Raw genomic sequence first — 19,418 nt, 5'->3', positions numbered from 1 at the left:
CTCATTAAAACTAAAATTGTTAAAAGCTGTTTTCTTATTTTGTCAAACCCCTAATTTAACCCTTAAATAATACAATGACATAGAGCCAGGCAAAAGATGAGACAAGTCAGTGCCTGGATAGCCCAGCATCCAGGTAACCCATGGTTGAGCCATGGCAGGAACTCAAGCAAGAGAAAGGCATCACCCAGAGCATTGCCTGGAAAGCAAAGCACCTAGGATCTCTGCAAGTGCTCCTTCTAACACAATCATCAATGAATACCTGGCTGGAGACTGTCAGTATCACAAAGAATGATAGAGCCCACTCTGGATTCAAGAGACAAAAAGTCAGACAAGACCAAAACTGAAAATGAGCCCTCAGAAAATAAGCTAAAACCCAAGAATTCCTGCAGAAGTCAAGGGTAATGCAAAGAAAGAAAATATCTATAGTCCAATATCCCTAACAAACACTGATACAGAAATAGTAAATAAAATATTAGTATAGAGACTATAAAAACATAATAAAAATATTTTGCACTAAAAAAAAATAATACAATGACAATATATGATTGTGGAGGATTGATGATAAAACTTGCTTCCTCATTTCTTCATAAAGAGATGATGGATTTAAGATTAAGAATGAAACATATTTTTGTTGTAACCAGTATGGGAATTTGTTTTGCTTGATTATATATATTTATTATAAGAACTGTTTATCTTACCTTTTTTTTTTCCTCAGTGGGGAGTAAGGAAAGGGTAAGAAAAGTAATAGAGCAGGAAAAAAAAAGAAAAGGTTATTGAGGCATCCTTTTCCTTTAATGTAGAAAACAGAACAGTAGGAAGGTCAGAAAGAAAGTCAGGAAAACTGTGAAAGCTATATATTGATTTTATTATATACTTAAAAGGAAAAGTAAGCTGTATATAATAGAGTTGTGTAGTTTCATGTACAATCTTCTGTTCTTTGTATATGCAAATACCCATCCTATTTGGTTTTTGTTAAGAATAAAAATGAAAGTTTCAGTTCTGAATTTTCTACCCCATACTCTTCTAAGAAGGTAAGAAAAACAAAACCCATTACAAATATGCAAAGCAAATTCTATCATTGTTGCTGTTCAGTCCTTTGAGTCCTATCTGGCCCCATTTGGGGTTTTCTTAACAAAGATACTGAAGTGGTTTCCCATTTCTTTCTCCAGCTCATTTTACAAATGAGGAAACTGAGGCAAACAAGATTAAGTGTCACACAACTAGGAAGGTTTGAGGCCAGATTTTAACTCAGGAAGATGAATTTTTCTGATTCCAGGCCTAATATTCTATCTACTGTGCCACCTAGCTGTAAAAAAAAAATTATTTGAAAAATGTAAGATGGAATATTCAAAAAGAAAAGAATTTGTTGTTCCCTGTTTTTGTTCAGCCCAAAGTCTTCACCCTGTTATAACACAGGCCCTGATGCTAAGATATTTATAATTTAAAGGAGGAAAAGACAGGTATACAAAAAACTAAGCTACTAGGTAGAGTGAGTTAAGTAAAAATATGTAGTCCAAAGTGCTAGGAAGACTCTGATGGAAGGAAGATTAGTGAATGCATCATGGAGGAGGTGCACTAGTTGGGTATTGAAGAAAAGATGGTTCTTGAACAAATAGAGATTTAGAGAGAATGCAGGAATGGAATGAACCTGGCTTGATTAAAAAAAACAGGATGAAAATGAGGGGATAGTAGGTAGCTTATTTGGTTGCAGTGATTCATAGTTCAAGTGAAAAAGGACATTAGGTAAAATAGGTCAGAATAATAGTTTGCTTTTTTTTTATAGCATTTGGATCTTTACAAAATACATTCCTTACAATAACCCTATGAGGTAGATTGCTTCATCCCTCTATTATTGTTATTACTTTATTCCTATTACATTTTATCTCTATTTTTTTGTCCTTAATATAGATCTTTTTATCCCTCTTTTAGAAGTGAGGAAGCTAACTAAGGCTTAAGAAGTTAAATGACTTAACCACAGTCACTCAACTAGAAAGAGTTGGAGCCATCACTTGAATACAGTTCATCTGATTCCTAGTCATCTCTAATTGTGTGTGTGAGAGCCTTGAATATCAGAATGGAGAGTTTATATGCAAATACACTGGCATCTGAGATTTCATCAGCTTGGGAAGATAGATAAAGCAAATAGATTAAGCAACTTGCCTAAATTTGGTCATATTACAAGTGTCAGAAGTGGGATTATGTAATACCAGAAATTTGTCCCGTCTTCAAAAAATAACTTGGGCAGAGCTCTGAGCCAATAACTATTTATTAGAGGGACCTGGCTTCCTCCAACAAATAGAATCCCAGACCTTCTTCAAGCTCTGAGATTCCTACCTTCTCCAGAGTATACAGCTTTTATTCCCTTCAGTGCCCAGCCCTTATTTATATTCCTGGATAGTTTAGGCATCATTTTGTGTTATTTTGTGGTAGATTCCAAATTCTTGGTATGTTCCTAAGTCATGTTGCTACCAAATAATAAGGTGGGCATATAGCAATCAGTCCAATTATGACCCATATTTATGGCATATGACATAAATTATGACATTATGACATAAATATGGCCATATTTATGTGAAATTTTAAATTTCCTCCATCTTTCTTGGTCTAGCACCCAAAATTGTGCACACCCACTCTTCACGGGCATGTGCTAGTTAATGACAAATCAGAAATAATTCCTGGGCAGTCCTAAGCCAAGCTTGAGCCACCATTGGCATATGTGAGGCACAGGAAGTGATGTAGAGAACAGCTTCTGGAGTTTGCTCACTTCCTGTGGACAGAGCTAGGCGCCAGTTCATTCTAGGAGCTCGAGCAGGGGCCCGCAGACAGTTTTCCTTCAGATCAGTCAGGTGAGTGAAAGGACTGATTCCCTTCCCTGCCTTGGCCGTCCAAGGCCTAAACTCCCTCTGGCTCTGCCAGGAGGTTGAGTTAACCTCTTTCCTTCTCCCCTTCTCTCCTTCTCTCCCTCTCCTTTTTTCTTACTCCTGTTGTAATTAAACTACTATAAAACTCCATTCTGACTTGCGTGTTTCATTTAGGAATTTCATAAGTGAATTCCTTGGCGACCTTAAATTAATATATATCAGTCTTTTAAAGTGATTTCAATATCACAACACCCTGTCCTGAAAACATTCATTTTTGGCAAAGGGTCCTAAGCAATGGTTGGGCAAAGTTGCTAGTTCTTATATCCAGTCTCTTCTCCAGAGCTCTGCCTGGGATAGTCATAAGAAGGAAGTAACACAGGGTAGAAGGTGACAAGTCCAAAAGGACATTCTGGGCCCATTGAGGCAAAATCAGCCAGAAAAAAATATATTTGCAGATCTACCTCAAGACCCTGGCAAGGACTGGTCTGATCTTGCAGGTCTACAAATCACTGTCTAAGAACACCTGGCTTCTTAATTGGCTCAGAACATCCTGACCAGCTAACTTACTATTACCAAACCTTGAGCTCTATCTCTGGGACAAGTGGCTTTTATGCATATGCCCAGTCATATTCTGGTACCTTTAAACTTCAAAAGAAATTCTCATATAGCAATAACAGAACACAGAGGACTCTTAAGATTACCATTGGGTGAAGAGTAATCCTAACTGCAGCTGGACACGCTAATTGACACCAAGGAAATATGCTCTTGATATATTATTATCCTTTGATCATAGAGTGTAGAAACTATATAAATATTGGACCTGTGTACATAATAAAATTAAATCCATGATCCCATTCACAGCCCCCATGATCCTGTCAACTTCTCATCTACATGGGACTTTTCTCTCTCTTCTCCCTACTCCCCTGGAGGTCTTTGGAGAGAACCAACTCCTATCGGGAGGGGTTCTTAATATAGCTCTGAATTTTTCACTGAGGCTTATAACAACTCTATCAGTAATTACAGTGCCTAAATGTTTAGGCCTAAGGTGAGAGCTTTCTCTAATCTTGCAATGTTATGAAGTTTAACATGAGAGGAAAGAACCTATTCAACTATAACTTATATCTAATTATTCCTAATTATATTATGCTTTAAGATGAGTTGATTATCCTTAAAAGAAATACCTGAGAATTAATCACTATCCCTATGGAACACATTAAACTGGGTAATACTGATAAAATCATTGATCCAGGATGGGCAGAGGACTACTAAAATAAGGTAAAATAAGGGTCAAATTATTTTTCACAATTAGAATCTAGGTCTTTCTGAATCCAAATTCAAACCTGAGAACTTTTATCCAATATATTGCACTGTAGGAATTAAAATACCTGGGAAATAATAACAATATATTTCCAAAGCTCTGTATTTTTAAATATTTTATAAAATACTTCATGAATTGCTCTAGTCATTCTGGGAAGCAATCTGGGGACTGTGTCCTCAGAGTCACTAAATTGGACATATTATTTGACCCAACTACTAGGCCTATAACCCAAAAAGATCAAAGAGTGATGAAAAGGACTCATGTATAGAAACTTTATAGAAGTACATTTTATAGTAGAAAAGATCTTCTGGTAATACTAAAATCACCCTATTTTATAGATAAGAAAAGAGAACCTCTGAGAGGTTATTATCTATGATCATAGATTATCTGTGTCAGAATTTGATGTTTCTTGGCGATATCTTCACTTGAAGTCTGGGGCTCTTTCCAATTAATTCTGTTTAGGAAGTTCATGCTTTATTCTAACAGAGAACCATTGATTTTGGGTTTTTTTGGACATGACTAAAACTAGAATCTGTTTTACATGAATGTACATATTTGTAATGAGTTTTGTTTTTCTTATCTTCTTGAAGTGGGGAAGAATTCAGAACTGAAAATTAAATTTAATAAAAGAAAATAAAGTTCCTGGATTTTCGTTTTTGGCATAGTTCATCCTTTGTTTTCCCTTTTTGAAGAGATCCACTGACATACTGATGTTGGGGTAAAATAGTGGATGATGGCTGATGTCTTGATACTTGCAAGTTCCTAGATACTACAGACACAAAGAGTGAAGTGTTTTGGTTGAACAAAGATGTGTTTTCTAGCCTTTTCTCACAATGCCCTTTTCTACTCTTTTCTTTCTTATCAATATCACTCTACTTCAGGTCCTTATTACTTCTCACCTGGAATAATATAAGAGCTTAACTGTTTTCCCTGTCTCTGGTCTCTTTCCTTTCCAAATCACCCTTTACATACTTCCAGTTTCAATTTCATGCACTGTTCTGATCATTCTGCCTTAGAGTGGGGACTCTATCTCTGGGGATCTTGAAGGGGAGGCTGCGTAAATCTTGCTCAGTGATGCTGCAGACTATATTCTTGCTAAGGCAAAGCTTTGATCAGAACTATATATCTTTGAATTCCATTCCAATTCTGAGATTCCATGAGCTTATCTAATGAAATGATGAGGCATTATGTTCTAGGGATGATCTATATAAATGCACAAAGGAGAGACAGTTGGTGGCTCAGTGGATGGAAAGTCAGGCCTACAGACAGGAAGTCCTTGGGTCAAATCTGGCCTCAGAAACTTCCTAGCTGTGTGACCCTAGGCAAGTCACTTAACCCTCATTGCTTAACCCTTACCACTCTTCTGCCTTGGAAACAATACTTGGTATCTATTCTAAAATAGAAGAAAAGGGTTTTGTTTTGTTTTGTTTTTTAATAGCAGAGGTCAGAGAACAAAGAATCAGTTTCTTACTCTGGCAATAAATGGAAAGTGTAGATTGGAGAGGGAAAGCAAGCACTTCACACAGAATGTTATTGTAATGGCTAAGTCAAGAGGCAATGAAGGGCCTGAACTTGGGAAGGTGGCAGTGGGAATGGAGCAAAAAAAAGCAAATGGAAGGGAAAATGTGTAGGAAATATTAACAAGATTTGGTATTAGAGCTGGAAGATAGTGGAGAGGGGTCAAAAATGATTAAGATTATACAAATAGGTGAAGGAGAATCACAAAAGGAAAGGTTATATAGATAGGCTTAAAACAATTAAATTTAACAAGCATTTAAAAAATATATCCCAGATCCTAGGATAGGTTCTTGAAATACAAAGAATGAAACAATCCTTCTTCACAGGTAATTTATATTCTCTTTAGGCCCAGGGGATAATATGCAGAAAAATACAAAAGAAATACAAAGTAAGTTTTTTTTGTTGTTGTTTTTTGTTTTTTGTGGAGGAAGAAAGTACTAAAACCTGAGAGATCAGTAGTCTTGTAAGGAGTTAGGGATTCCATGAAGTAGAGGTGAGGCAAGAGAACATTCCAGATATAGGGAACAGTATGTGCAAAGGTAAGAGATTGAATGTCATGTATGGAAGAGTAAGTATAATAAATCTGAAGAGACTTGACCTAGAGTTATAATTTTCTCCGCTACCTGCATTATTGAAGATTACAATTCCTGTACATCTTGGTGAGCTGCCATTTGAGTTGCTATTCCTGAAAGTTTCATCAATCTTCAGCCAACATTTTATTGGTAAACCTTTCTGATCTTTGGTAGACTGGATCTCGGAATACAGATGTACAGCTTTTCCAGAAGCCCATATATCAAGTCTTTTCAGCTTGTTGGGACCTATCAAACCTTATATTTTGATAACAATAATAAGAGCCTCAGACATCAGTGCACAACAATGAGACATCAAAGTAGGATTAGTGGAGTAAAATAAATGGCAGGTAGAAATCTGGGACTGAAATAGAAAGCAATGATTAGGTCTGGATAAAAATTTAGGAGTTTTCTGCAAAGATCATAGTTGAGGTTCAGTCCATTTCAAACTTTTGAGATTCCATGATTTTTTTAAATGAGTTTTTATAAACACATACATATGTCTCTTTCTCCATTCTTAGATTTCTTTGGATATAGGCCTAGTAGAGAAAGGGAAGAAAGGCAATAACTCTCAATCAGGAGACACAAGTAGGAAGAGAATCAAGCCAAAGCCATCTTATCTAGCAGATCTGAGCTCTTGGGTGACCCTGAAGGGGTGAGGAACTGGACACTAAGTGGATAAGGGAAACTAAGTACTGGGCAGTGATGGGGCCAGAAGAGAATAATGGAGCCGAAGTGGCCATGGCAACTAAGAAGCGGAACAACCACATTGGTTTTCTTCTATTCTTTGCCTCTAACCGGCCTGCGGCTCCTTCGAAGAGCCACTTCCGCCCGGCTGTTTCTTCCCTTCCGGCTCTGGCCTAGCGGCCTGTCAAGAACTTCCGGTTCCGTCCAACACTGAAGCTGAACTTTCGAACACAGAAGGCCGTGGGAGAATTGAACAGGGCGCACGAGCAACTCAGAAGAGACGCTAAATCCGGGACCCTGGCGCCCACGACTATCCATTTTTCTCGCGCTTCCTGCTTGGGCCTTGCTTACGGAAAGGAGAAGACGGAAATTCGATGTACAACCGCGCAATCAGCATGCAAATCTCAGATCACGTCGTCTCGTGACGTAAGCGACCAGGCGGGGCTATTATGCCTCACTTCCGGAGCCAATTTGAGGGTGGGATTAGAGGGAAATTTTAAATCCGTGAAGTAGTGGTTAGTCCTGGGCGCCTAGATGTGTTCACTTCTGTACCTGAGCGCCTTTACAGGGGAAAAGAAGGCAGGTTTGGAGGAGGGCAACGAGAGTGCCTCCATGTTCCAGCCATTGGAAAGAGCACGGGGTTTGCAGACTGGATCTGTTCCATAGATTTCAGCTTCAGCCACTTACTATTTGCCGTGGGGGAAACCCTTCCCCTTTCTTGGCCTTAATTTCCTAATCTCTAAAACAAGGAAATTGGTCTAAGGGGCCTCTACTCCCCACTTCATCTCAGAATCTTTACTCCTAGTGCATCTGGATGACTTTGGGATCCTTGCCCTGTTTGTCCATCAGTTAAATAGTGTCTAGTGGGAGGAACTACAATTTAGATCAGTTATTTATTTTATTCTGGGCCTCAGTTTCCTCTTGTAAAATGAAGACTTTGAGGGTTCCAATAATTTCTGAAGCACTCCCAGTCAAAGCTCCTTAGGTTTAATTTATAATCAGTGTTTATTGAATGAATGAGTCAATGAATGAAACTTGCTGAAAAGTGATACTGAAACCAGGGCTTAGATATCTAATACCTATAAGACCCTGGGCAAATCACTTAACTTCTTTCCCTGGATCTTCAGTCTCCTTATTTATAAAGTGGAGTTAATGATAAGCAAATCCCATACTGAATAGGGAAAATATAAAGGGGCTCTGAAATGTATGTGAACTGTTACTTTTGTCTGTTGGGATTAAAAAGTCATGCTATGGAGACAGGTAACACAGTGTGTAGTCTGGGATTAAAAGTTAAAGTCAGGCTGACCTGAATTCAGTTTGGCAGTCTGGTGGAACCTACAGCCTTTTCTCAATATTTTTAAATGTGCAAAATAAAATACGTAGGATTTACAAAGAAAACCAATTATATTAAAATACAGTTATCAAAATACTCTTAAAAATTCATTGAGTTCAGGTTAAGAACCTCTGGTTTAGAAGCATTGTGTAGTGGAGAGTACTGGATTTGGATTCAAGAGACATGTCTTTATTTCTGGTTTTCACCCCTATTATCTGTGTGTCCATAAAAGCCACTTTACCACTCTGGGCCTCAGTTTCTTCCTCAGTAAAATGGGGGGAATAATATTTGCATTTCTTACCTCTCAAGGATAATTGGATGAAAAGCTATGAACTGTATGTAAACCTCATAAAAATGAATGCATTTTAGAAATCAGCTATTTCTCAGGAACTAGGGCTATTTTTCATAGAGGGTTTTGAACAACCTAGGGACAGGGAGGTGGCATAGTGGATTGAGAGCCAGGCCTAGAGATAGAGGTGATCTCAGAATATAGATAGTTTTTCCAAAAGCTTCCTAGACACTTCCTAGTTCAATTACTCTGGGTAAGTCACAACCTCCGTTGCCTAGCCCTTACTGCTCTTCTGCCTTGGAATTAATACATAGAATTTATTTAGAATATTTTTCCATGGTTACATGATTCATCTTCTTTCTCTTCCTCTTTTCCCCCTCTGAGAGCCAATGAGCAATTCCATTGGGTTTTACATGTCAGTACATAGAATTGATTCTAAGATGGAAGGTAAGGATTTTAAAATAAAAAGATCTGAGCAGACACTTCCCAAAGGAAGAGGTAGCCCCAGAATGTAAAATCAGATCAAAGTGAACATTCCTTGAAATGTCAAGTTATAGGTGACAGGACAAATGTTGGGGACTATCAGGCTTCATGACAAATAAGTAACACATAAAAGAACAGAGCTTTTCTTTTATTATTATTTTTATCTTTTTAAAAATTTTATTTTTTTGGTCCTGCAAAACATACTTCCATATTGGTCATTGTTGTAAGAGCACATTCATACATAATCAAAATCCCAAAATCAAACCAGAAATACACTGATATGAAAGATGACTCCAACAATTCTTTCTCTGGAGGAGGATTGCATTCCCTTTCATAAGTCTTTCAGGATTGTCCCAGATCGTTGCATTTCAGAACTTTCCTTTAATGTACACATCCTAAACAACTAATTCTAGTGACTGAGAATCTAGGTTGCTTCCCCATTATAGGATTTTGCTATAAGAATACAGCAGAGCCTTCTTGCTTTGGGGAACTAGAGTTGTAGTTGTGTTCTAGGATTTCTCTATCAAGGTAAGAGATGATTCATACCACACAGTTTCTCTGAAAATGAAATTTGATCTATAACAAAAGCTGTGGCACATTCCCTCAGCAAGGATGTTTTTTCCATCTCAGTTTTTAGCTGCTTTGTAAGTTGTTTTATGGCAGTACTTAATGAATACCCATCATCCTATCCCTTTTTGACCCCTCCCACCTTCCATTCCAGCCCTTACTGCCACTGGCTCACTCTGGAAAAATAGCTAGTTGGTCTTTCCTCAGAGCCTTACCTCTTCTGCAGTCTTTGTGCTTTTTTCTTGGCTCCTGGTTTCTTTTCACTGTTACCTAGGAGTTATTCCATCCAGGAAAATTCAAATGGTGAGAGATAGACCAAGGACCTGAGAATTTATCTAATTCAATCTCCTTATTTTGTAGAGGAGAAAAGAAAGATTTCCCAAGGTCACATAAGAAGTCATTGGCAGAACCAGAACTAATAATAAATGTGGGTGATGGCTGGTAGGTCTTTAAGGTTTGCAAAGAGCCTTCCCTATGAGATTTCATTTGAATTTCACTGCAAACTATAGGAAAGGGCCTATGATTCCCATTTTGCAGATCAGGAAACTGAGGCTCAGGAAGGTCAAGACTATTCCAGAGTCACCTAGAAAGGTAGCACAGCACAATGGAAAGAACATTTTATTTGAAGTTCTAGGGCCTAGGTTTGAATGTGTGGCTCTCTACCTATGTGACCTTAAGCAAGTTGCTTTAATCTTTGTGCTTCATTTTCTTCATCTGTACAATGAAGGAGTCTGGACTAGTTAATCCCTAAATCTTTTCCAGTTCTAAGACTGTGAATCTATATGACTCCTATAATTCTTTGATCCTGTATATGAATCAAAATCTGAAACCTGGTCTTTCTGACTCTAAGTCAGACTCTAGGACCTAGGCCTTTTGATTGCCAGACCAGGGTTCTTTCTTCTGAACCACACTTGGAAGTGAATGGATGTTGCTGATTACTCTTCCCTCAGCCCAGACTTATTCTAGGTCCTTCTGTAGCAATGAGGGATAGAGAGGTTCCTTCTGTTTTGTGGATCTGGTCCTTGGAGATTACATCAGATTTCAGGAGATGTTGGAATACATAAGGACTCACCTTGGGTCAGACTCCTCAGCCTGCCCTAAATAGAAATTGGAAATTGTCATTCTTTTATATCAGAAAGAGCAGGGTAAGAGGCTGCCCTAGTTTTCCCTGATCATCCTCTGTACCTCGGGATTTGTCTTGACTCGCCAATGATTTACAGCAGAGTGGCACTTGGGAGTGTTAGGGCAGCCAGGTGGAAGTTCTTGGCAGAGAAGAGTGGTAAATAGGCCAGGCCCAAATGCTCATGAGGAGGTGTGGTTGGTACTGGGAGAGGGATGTGGACTTCTGGGGATGGGAAACTGGGGTCAGAGGGTGTCAATTAGGTGGCATTTATTTCCTTTGTGAATGATTAACTTTCACTGAGGATGACCTTGCTGCAGGATTTGAGTAACAGGACCTCTGGACTCTGGGATAGAACCACTTGGGAGCCCAGAAGAGGAGAGGAAGTAAGAAAATGGACTGGAGCTGTGCCTCTGCTTTCCTAGGGGTGGTGGGGACTTTTGGTGAAGAGAGACTATTGTGAGGTGTGCCCTCAAGGGTTGGGGATTTGACTGGGGGAGCTAGGTGTTGGGAAATAGTAGGTCACAGAGAATAATGGAACAGTGGTGAGAATGAGAAGGGTTATGATCGGAGGTTAGGAATAAGGGCTATCAGTTATAGAACTGAGGAAAGCCCTTCAGAGCTTTGTAAATTGTCCATCACCATAGCAACCCCTGGGAAACCAGAGCTCTTAAAGAATTTAGGATCATAGGTTTTAGAGCCTGCAGGAAGGGACCTTAGAGACCTTTTGGTTCCTGAAGTTGCAGAGAGGGACACTAAGGCCAAGCAAGGTTAAGTGGCTTCTTTAAAGTCACATAGCTAGTAAGTAAGAGGACCAAGATTCAAACCTTGGTCTTAGGGTTCTAAATCTAATGCTATTTTCACTATATTATGTTGCCTTCCATGGTCTTTGGAGGTTAGATACACACAATTACATATGCAATTCACTTGCTTTTAACATTTTTCTTCTTGCAGGTGATTATGGATACCAGGCATTGCTAAGAGTGAGCTGGGCATGGCTGCCACCCTTAGAGTCCTACCTGGCTTTTTGCGTACTTGCCCCTGCCCAGTACTTTGGGGGAGTCCAGCTTACCGGTCTGCTAGCAGCATGGCCCTACAGGAGCAGGCCTGGCAACTGTTTGAGGGTGCAGTGAATGCAGTAATGCCAGGCCCCATGTTACGCCGGGCTTTGGCACTAGACACAGAGACTGGACAGCTGAAGGTTCGGGACAGGAATTTTCAGCTCCATCACAATCTTTACCTGGCAGGTTTTGGCAAAGCTGTGCTAGGCATGGCAGCTGTGGCAGAGGAGATGCTGAGTGAACACCTGGTTCAAGGTGTGATCAGTGTACCCAAGGGCATCCGAGCAGCCATGGAACATGCTGGCATGCAGTAAGGAGCTGGGGCGGGGGCGGGGGGGAAGAGGGAAGAGAGAAAGAAAGCTTCAGGGGAGGCTCTTAGTGCCATGAATTAGGGTCTTTTCCCCATCCTCTCCCTTACAGTCATCTTCAGATCCTGATATATTCTTTCCATCTACATATAAAATACTTTGGGTCATATAAGAGGCATGGTCTTGAGACTGAATGGCTTGATTCCCTTTCTCCCATCATCTGAGTTTGCCTAGTTCAGGTCTATTTGAGAACAACTCTGTAATCAGGAAGGGAACCCTTTATAGGACTCCATGTCAGGTTGGAAGGTTAAAAAGTTTTGGGAATTAGTGAGGTGGGGAATCATCTCCTCTCTCCCTGTTTCAAATTTCCCCTGGAGCCCCGAAATGAGTGTAGGAAGACGTCAGACATACGAGCCCCTTCTGTCTTGGACCCACCACTCCCTCTTTGTAGGGAGATGCTGCTGAAACCCCACAGCCATATCCAAGTGTTTGAGGGAGCAAAGGACAACTTGCCTGATGGAGATGCCCTGCAGGCTGCACTAGCCATCCGAAATTTAGCAGAGGGGCTGACTGCTGATGACCTGCTGCTGGTCCTTATCTCAGGTGAGTTCCCTTCCTTCCAAGGTGAGGAAGGAGAGGTATAGGTGGGATCTTGAATGGGACCCCAGCCCTTTGCCTCCCTTTTCTGCTACCTTCTTTCTTCATATAGTGACTGACTTTATTTTCTAAGGTTCCTTCTCGAGTTCCCCCTTCCCCTACTCTATCCTTCTTCAATAGATCTTGAAGAACAGAGGAAATGTTCTTATTTTGAGTCTTGGGAGTAGCCGTTCTTCTTAGAGATAGAGGAATGGGTCAGTTGACCTTATCAGGACCCCACTTCTGATAACATGCTGTCTAACCTTCCCAACATCTCCACATGGGGGCACCTGTAGTCTATGTTCGGTATTTCTGCCCTGTCCTAACCTGGGTCCTATTACCCAGGTCCAGGAATGGAGACTCAGCTATCTCAACAGGCTCCCTGGACAACCCAAAAGGCATCTCAATTTATTACCACTCTCCTCTGGATCTAGCCAACAGAATTTTGCTGAGTACCTGGCAAGGGCACTGAAGTGGGGACTCTACAGTCTTTGTGGTTCTTAAGTCCTCCTTCTCAGGGACCAAAGAATCCCCCAGCCCCAGTTATCCTACCTCTGCAAAGAGGTAGGTGGAACATGGTTGTGTGTGTGGGCCTGAGCCTAGCATCTCATTTGCTTTTTTTCAGGCTACCCTTTCTAAACCCAAATTCCTACCTTCCTGGCCAAAGTAAAGTGGGTATGAGCTGTGTGATTCCTACAGTGTGGTGGAGTGAGCTCAGGATTTAAAGTAAGAATGCCTTGTTTCAGTCTCAGCTCAGCTACAGTTAACTTGGAAAAAACACACTACTTATAATAAGTTTGTATTACCTTGGGAGAGTCTTCCAAGCTCTCACTGCCATAGGTATATCTGATAAAGGATGGAATTATTACTTCTCTCTGCTTTGGTAGGGGAGTTCCCTACACCAGTGAGATCACAGGTCTGCACCAAACAAATTGCTAGGCATTGTGTTAGGCTCCGTGGATAAGAGCAAACAACTAACTAGGGTCCATCCTCAAGGAAGTTCCATACTATTGAAAGATAGACTGTGTAACTAGATAACTAGAAGAGAGAGAACTTTAGCCACTAGATGATGGGGAAAGCACTTAAGCTGAGCATTGAAAAAGAGAAATTATTGAGGAGGAAGAACATTCCAGGTCTAGCATGTTGATATGGAGGAGCAAGATGGCATGCTGGGTTCTGATGACAATAAACAGGTTGTTGCCAGGAGTGCTGAATTCATAATGGGGGAATGCAGTGAAGTAAGTCTGGAAAGATAGACTGGAGTCAGATTGTGTGGGACTTTGAAAGTCAGATCAATGAATTTGTTACATCCCACAGGCAATAGGAAACAACTGAAAATTCTTGAGCAAAAGCATCAGCAAACTTTGTGCTTTAGAGATATTATTTTGATAGACGTAGAAGGGGAACCAGTGAAGAGAAGCACCATAAAAGTCAAGGGAGGAAAGGGGGGAGAAATATTGGTTAAGATAGATGATGAAGAAACAGAAGATGTCCATTTTAAGAAATTTAAAAGTCAAGGGAGGCATGACTATCCAAGAGGAGGGGCTGGTTGAGAGTGTCAAAAGCTGAAGAGAGGTCAAGAAGAATGAGGCTTGAAAGAGGCCATTGCATTCCACATTTAAGAGAACACTAGTAAGCTTCAAGTGGAATCATGAGCAGAAGGCAAGTTGAGAAGTCAGAGGTATTCAGTGTAGTCAGCTTTTTCTGGTACTTTGGCTATGAAACAGTGGGAAGAGGATGATAATTTGAGGGGATGTTAGAGAGAAGTGAAAGTTAGCAGACTAGGAACCAGGAAAGAGAGGAGAACAAGGAAGGAAACAAAGGTTGATCTCTGCCAATGAGAAAGAACAGGTTCAAGGACCCATGTAGAGAGGTTGGTGTGGACAAGAAGAAGAGTCATTCTTTGTCAGACTACAACAAATGAGAGAATAGAAGTTGATAAAGGAAGAGAGAGTCTGTGATAGATTACTTCTCTTCTCAGTAGGATAGCTGAAAAGTAGCTGGTATAGGATGATTACAGAGAAAAAAAAACTTGGAATAATTGCATTAGGGGCCACAAAAGATAATCTCTGGAGAAAAGCAAAAGGATTACCATGTAGCCATGAAGCCAGACCACAGATTACAGAAATGTTTAGTCCCCTTACAACAAGCAGAGTTGTGACTCCTGCAACAAGAACTCAAAAGTACATGAGTTCAAGTGAGGAAGATGGTTGGTCTGGATAATCAGTGACTGGGGTTTGGCCAGCTGATAATGGTGAAAGGACAAAGGGGACAAAGGAAGAGTATTTAATTGTTTTTTTTTTCTAGGGCTTAGGCTTCTACAGGAAGAACATGAGGCCAAAGCAGAAATGATTACCTGGAAGAACGGGGAAGGAAAGAGTGACTAGGGGCTCTGATGAGGAGGCAGATTAAGTCTAGTAGGAATGAAGCAGTGGGAGAGATTGAAATGAGGGATAGGAGACTTATCAAAGAGGAATTTCAAGGATTCTAGTTCTAGGGCTCTGGCTCTACCCTCCTCTTCTACCAAATACCGCATATTTTCCTTTATTTATATTTTTATTTATTTATCTATGTACATGTTATTTTCCCATCAACTCCTTGAGGGCTGGGAACATTTCATTTTTTTTTTTAAAACTCTTACCTTCTGTCTTGGAGTCAATACTGTGTATTGGCTCCAAGGCAGAAGAGTGGTAAGGGCTAGGCAATGGGGGCTAAGTGACTTACCCAGGATCACACAGATAGGAAGTATCTGAGGCCAGATTTGAACCTAGGACCTCCATTCTCTAGGCCTGGTTCTTAATCCACTGAACTACCCAGCTGCCCCCTTCATTTTTTTTTTAAACCACAAAACTTCGTTCAGTGTCTGGAACCTAATAGGAGCTTGATAAATTATTACTAAATATATGATAGTCTAGAATATGATCATCCCTGTTTGAGATTAAGGTGGAGTGTATTATTGGTCATGAGATTTAAGACTGATGAATTAGGAGATCTGAAGTGCTTTTTAGGGATGGCAACTTGTATGACAAAGCCCAGGAATATTGGGCGGTGGGGAGAGCAAAAACCTGAGAAAGTCAGAGAATCATATTTTAAAAATGTTTTATTAAGCTTTTCTTTAAAAAAAAAACAACTCATGTCACTGAATTTCCATCCAAAAAAGATGCAAAATATTATTTGACAGGAGATCTCATTATGAATTCTGTGATGACAGAATGTGGTGTCAATTTGTTCTTTCATATACTCGGAAAAAAACTGAGATTGAATTAGGTTTCCAGGCTAGTAAAAATTTATGTTTGGGTGCCCAGGAACTAAAATGTAAAGTCAATTCCTTTATCTTTTCCCAAGATATCAATGGATGAGGTGTGAATGGAAGATATCCTGCCTAGGAATGTGGGTTTGGCTTTTGGTTGGGCCTGATATCTAAGGCCTACAGTCTGAGACCTTAACAGTTATAGAGGGAGCCTAGGCATTATTGCTTTTTCATGTGGTTTGAGGAAACAAGGGAGAAAATAAAGTAGTTGTACCTGTACAGACCAGTAGTGGTTTCCAAACCTAAACACTGCTAGGGTTATGCATGCCTTTTAGTCAAGCAACTGCATTGGGATTACATGAAGTAATAGATGTAGATTGACTTATGAACTATAAAGGGCTATACAGATGTCAGTAGTGGTGAAGGTGATGCTGTTAAGGTAGGAATGAAAAGAGTAGAGGACTCCTTTCTCTGAGTTCCCTCCGGGATCTTGCTCCCCTTCAGCCTTTTCCCTTTCTTCCCACCTAACATGGCCTGTCTTCCCATTGCAGGGGGAGGCTCAGCACTGCTTCCTGCTCCGATCCCACCAATTACTCTAGAAGAGAAACAGATTCTTACCAAGATGCTGGCAGCTCGGGGTGCTACAATTCAGGAACTGAATACCATCCGTAAGGCCTTGTCCCAGCTCAAGGGTGGGGGCCTGGCAAGAGCTGCTTACCCTGCCCAGGTGAGTGATTAGCCAGCAGTTGCTCCACAGGCTTGGGAGAGCCCCCTACATGCCCTGGTAACAGGGAGGAATAGGGGAGAGAGTTATAGAAGGTGATGTTCCTTTTCTCAGGGACCTTGCAGCCAAACAGGGAAGACAGGACACAAACCTATTATTAAAAATTAACCTACAAAAAAGCATCGCTAAAGTATGGCACACTGCCAAAAGTGTGCGCATGTGGGCAAAGGGGAAGTAGAGCAAAAGAAAGATTGATTTAATTCAGGAAGGAGGAGAGGGGAAGGGCAGAAGACTACTCCAGGGCTATCTGAGGAGGTGTGAACTGCGTGCAGGGAGTGACCTCCCACACAAAGGAGTTGGGGGTGAGAAGGGTTCGATCCCACCGATGCCCACGGATGCTCAGGTGTTTCTTTGGTTTCCTGGGCTGCTCTCTTCCTTTCCTATGCCTCCTCTGATTTCCCTTGACCTAGGTGGTGAGCCTGATCCTGTCAGATATTGTGGGGGACCCTGTGGATATGATTGCCAGTGGCCCTACAGTGGCCAGCGACCACAATGTTCAGGATTGCCTGCATATCCTCAGCCGGTATGGCCTCCGCGGAGTCTTACCGCGCTCTGTCAAGACAGTGCTATCCCGGGCTGATTCAGATCCCCGTGGCCCTCCTGGCTGTGGCCATGTCCTCAATGTGGTGATTGGCTCCAATTCACTGGCTCTGGCTGAGGCCCAGCGTCGAGCTGAGGCCCTGGGTTACCGGACTCTGGTTCTAAGCACAGTCGTGCAAGGTGAGGTGGGACGTGTGGCTCGATTCTATGGGCTGCTGGCTCAGGCCGCTGGTGTTCGCCTCTCCTCTCAAGCAGCAGAGGCCAGGAAGGAGGAAGATGAGCTTCGGAGTCTGGTGGAAGAGCTACAACTCTCAGACCTGCGGCTGGAGGAGGCCCTGGAGGCTGTGGAAGGGGCCAAGGGCCCCGTCTGCCTCCTGGCTGGAGGGGAGCCCACGGTGCGGCTGCAGGGTTCGGGCAGGGGTGGCCGAAACCAGGAGCTAGCCCTTCGGGTTGGTGTAGAGATGAGTGGGTCTGCAGGCAGCACCTGGGAGGCTCTGTTCCTCAGTGGGGGGACTGACGGGCAGGACGGCCCCACAGAGGCGGCAGGGGCCTGGGTCACCCCAAGGCTGGCCAGTGAGGCAGCAGCTGAGGGACTGGATGTGGCAGCTTTCTTGGCCAACAGTGATTCCAATACCTTCTTCCGACGCCTGCAGGGTGGTGCCCACCTCCTCTGCACTGGATTGACTGGCACCAATGTCATGGATGTTCACGTGCTGCTCCTCCAGCCCTGCTGACTGGGGCCATTTTCTTGGGTCCTGTGAGGTATTGGGGAAAATCCTCATAACTAGGGCTACACAGTGGGCCAGGGCTCCCAGGGGAATCTGGTTCTGGGCCCTGAGCGCCTTCTGTGGAATTCACTGGGGCACCCCAGCCTTTCAGACTGCGGTGCCTGCAGGAGAAGGCATGGACGACTAGGGAACAGGAAGCATTCAAAAGAGCCATTCCTGACTTGTAGGGTCTTTATTGCAGATGAGGGAAGTGCACTGCCTCCAGGCACCCTCCATTCTCCTTATCCCAAACTGCCGCCTGTTGGCTCCCCTGGGAGCCTGGACTCTTAGGTCACAGCTGAGGCAACAGGACTTTGTAATAAGCCGCTACTGCTCTGCTAAGGCTCTTCTTTTAACCTTGCTCCCCTGGGCTGTTCCTCCCTCAGCTCCGACTCAGGTTTGGTAGTAAAAAAAAGTGAGTCAGAGTGTTTGGGAAAGGGTGTGAAAATAAAAAGGATGAACTCACTGGCCGATTGAGATTTCTTTTCTTGGTCTTCTTGTGAGTAGGGCTTGTTGCCAGTCCTGAGCAGCCCTACCTCAGGGGCTGGATGTTACCAACCTTCCTCTGTGCTTCAGAACAAGGCCAGGGAAATCTGGGGACCCTGTGTGGGCCTCTTGGTTAGAACTTTTATGAAAAGACCCAGCTAAATGCCAGGTGGAGCATCACACATATAGCCTGACATAAAGCATTTCCTATCAGTAGATCCTAAGTCCCCACTCCTTTTCCTGCCCCAAGAGGCCACCCTTCCTTCCCAGCTCAGTGGCTCTACCAGCTGGGAAGAGGTGAGAGGAGAGAAGAAGAAAAGCTATTAATAGCTTGAAAGCTTGGCGCGCTGGAGTTTGGCTTTGCCCTCCTGATACCCTTTCCTGGAGAGGGTTCTCATTGCCTGGCCCATCAGGGTGCTCCCAGCACTACCTCCCCTCTGCTGTCCCTGTTGTGGTACATCCAATCCCCATGTGAATGAGCAGCGGGATCACATAGGAATACACAGCCATATAGTCCAGGCAAGGTCTCATTCATGTGTCCTCCCTGCCTCCTCTTCATGGGCCAGATTTAGCTGTTCTGCTAAAGAGTGGTTGGGGATGCAGGGGTTAGACGTACTGTCAGAAGGTTTGCCCCAGCGCCTGGGCCTTTGCTGCTGGGATACTCCTGCTCTCCTCCTGGCAGACTCACTCAATGGACTCTCTCCAACCTTGACAGTCAGGATATGCCCGATTTTTAGGTATTTGGGGGTCCTGGGCCAATAAGGAGGCAAATGCTTAGGATTTCCTTTTCTGTGTCTGGTAGACTGGGGAATTAGGGAAAAATAGGGAAGTGGATGGGAAT

The 19,418-nt window shown here is 42.3% G+C and overlaps 1 protein-coding gene across 4 annotated transcripts; it reads left to right on the top strand.

Annotated features, from left to right (window-relative positions):
• The first annotated feature begins 4,442 nt into the window (after window positions 1-4,442).
• Window positions 4,443-18,556, top strand: GLYCTK (glycerate kinase). 4 transcript variants are annotated; one of them, XM_007500509.3, is made up of 5 exons: window positions 4,443-7,379; window positions 11,993-12,116; window positions 12,566-12,717; window positions 16,552-16,727; window positions 17,195-18,556. In XM_007500509.3, exons 2-5 carry the CDS (start codon window positions 12,016-12,018, stop codon window positions 18,056-18,058), a joined length of 1,293 nt encoding a protein of 430 aa, XP_007500571.1. In that variant the 5' UTR covers window positions 4,443-7,379; window positions 11,993-12,015; the 3' UTR covers window positions 18,059-18,556. The 4 variants fall into 4 exon arrangements, with proteins under 4 accessions (XP_007500571.1, XP_007500570.1, XP_007500569.1 ...); XM_007500508.3 differs by having other exon boundaries at window positions 11,700-12,116; XM_007500507.3 differs by lacking the exon at window positions 4,443-7,379 and adding an exon at window positions 9,488-11,131 and having other exon boundaries at window positions 11,700-12,116.
• Window positions 18,557-19,418: the final 862 nt, after the last annotated feature.

Source organism: Monodelphis domestica, chromosome 7, assembly GCF_027887165.1.
Source record: "Monodelphis domestica isolate mMonDom1 chromosome 7, mMonDom1.pri, whole genome shotgun sequence".
Classification (NCBI taxonomy): Eukaryota; Metazoa; Chordata; class Mammalia; order Didelphimorphia; family Didelphidae; genus Monodelphis; species Monodelphis domestica.
Note: the sequence above shows the minus strand (reverse complement) of the source record. Positions and strands in the feature narration are given on the sequence as shown.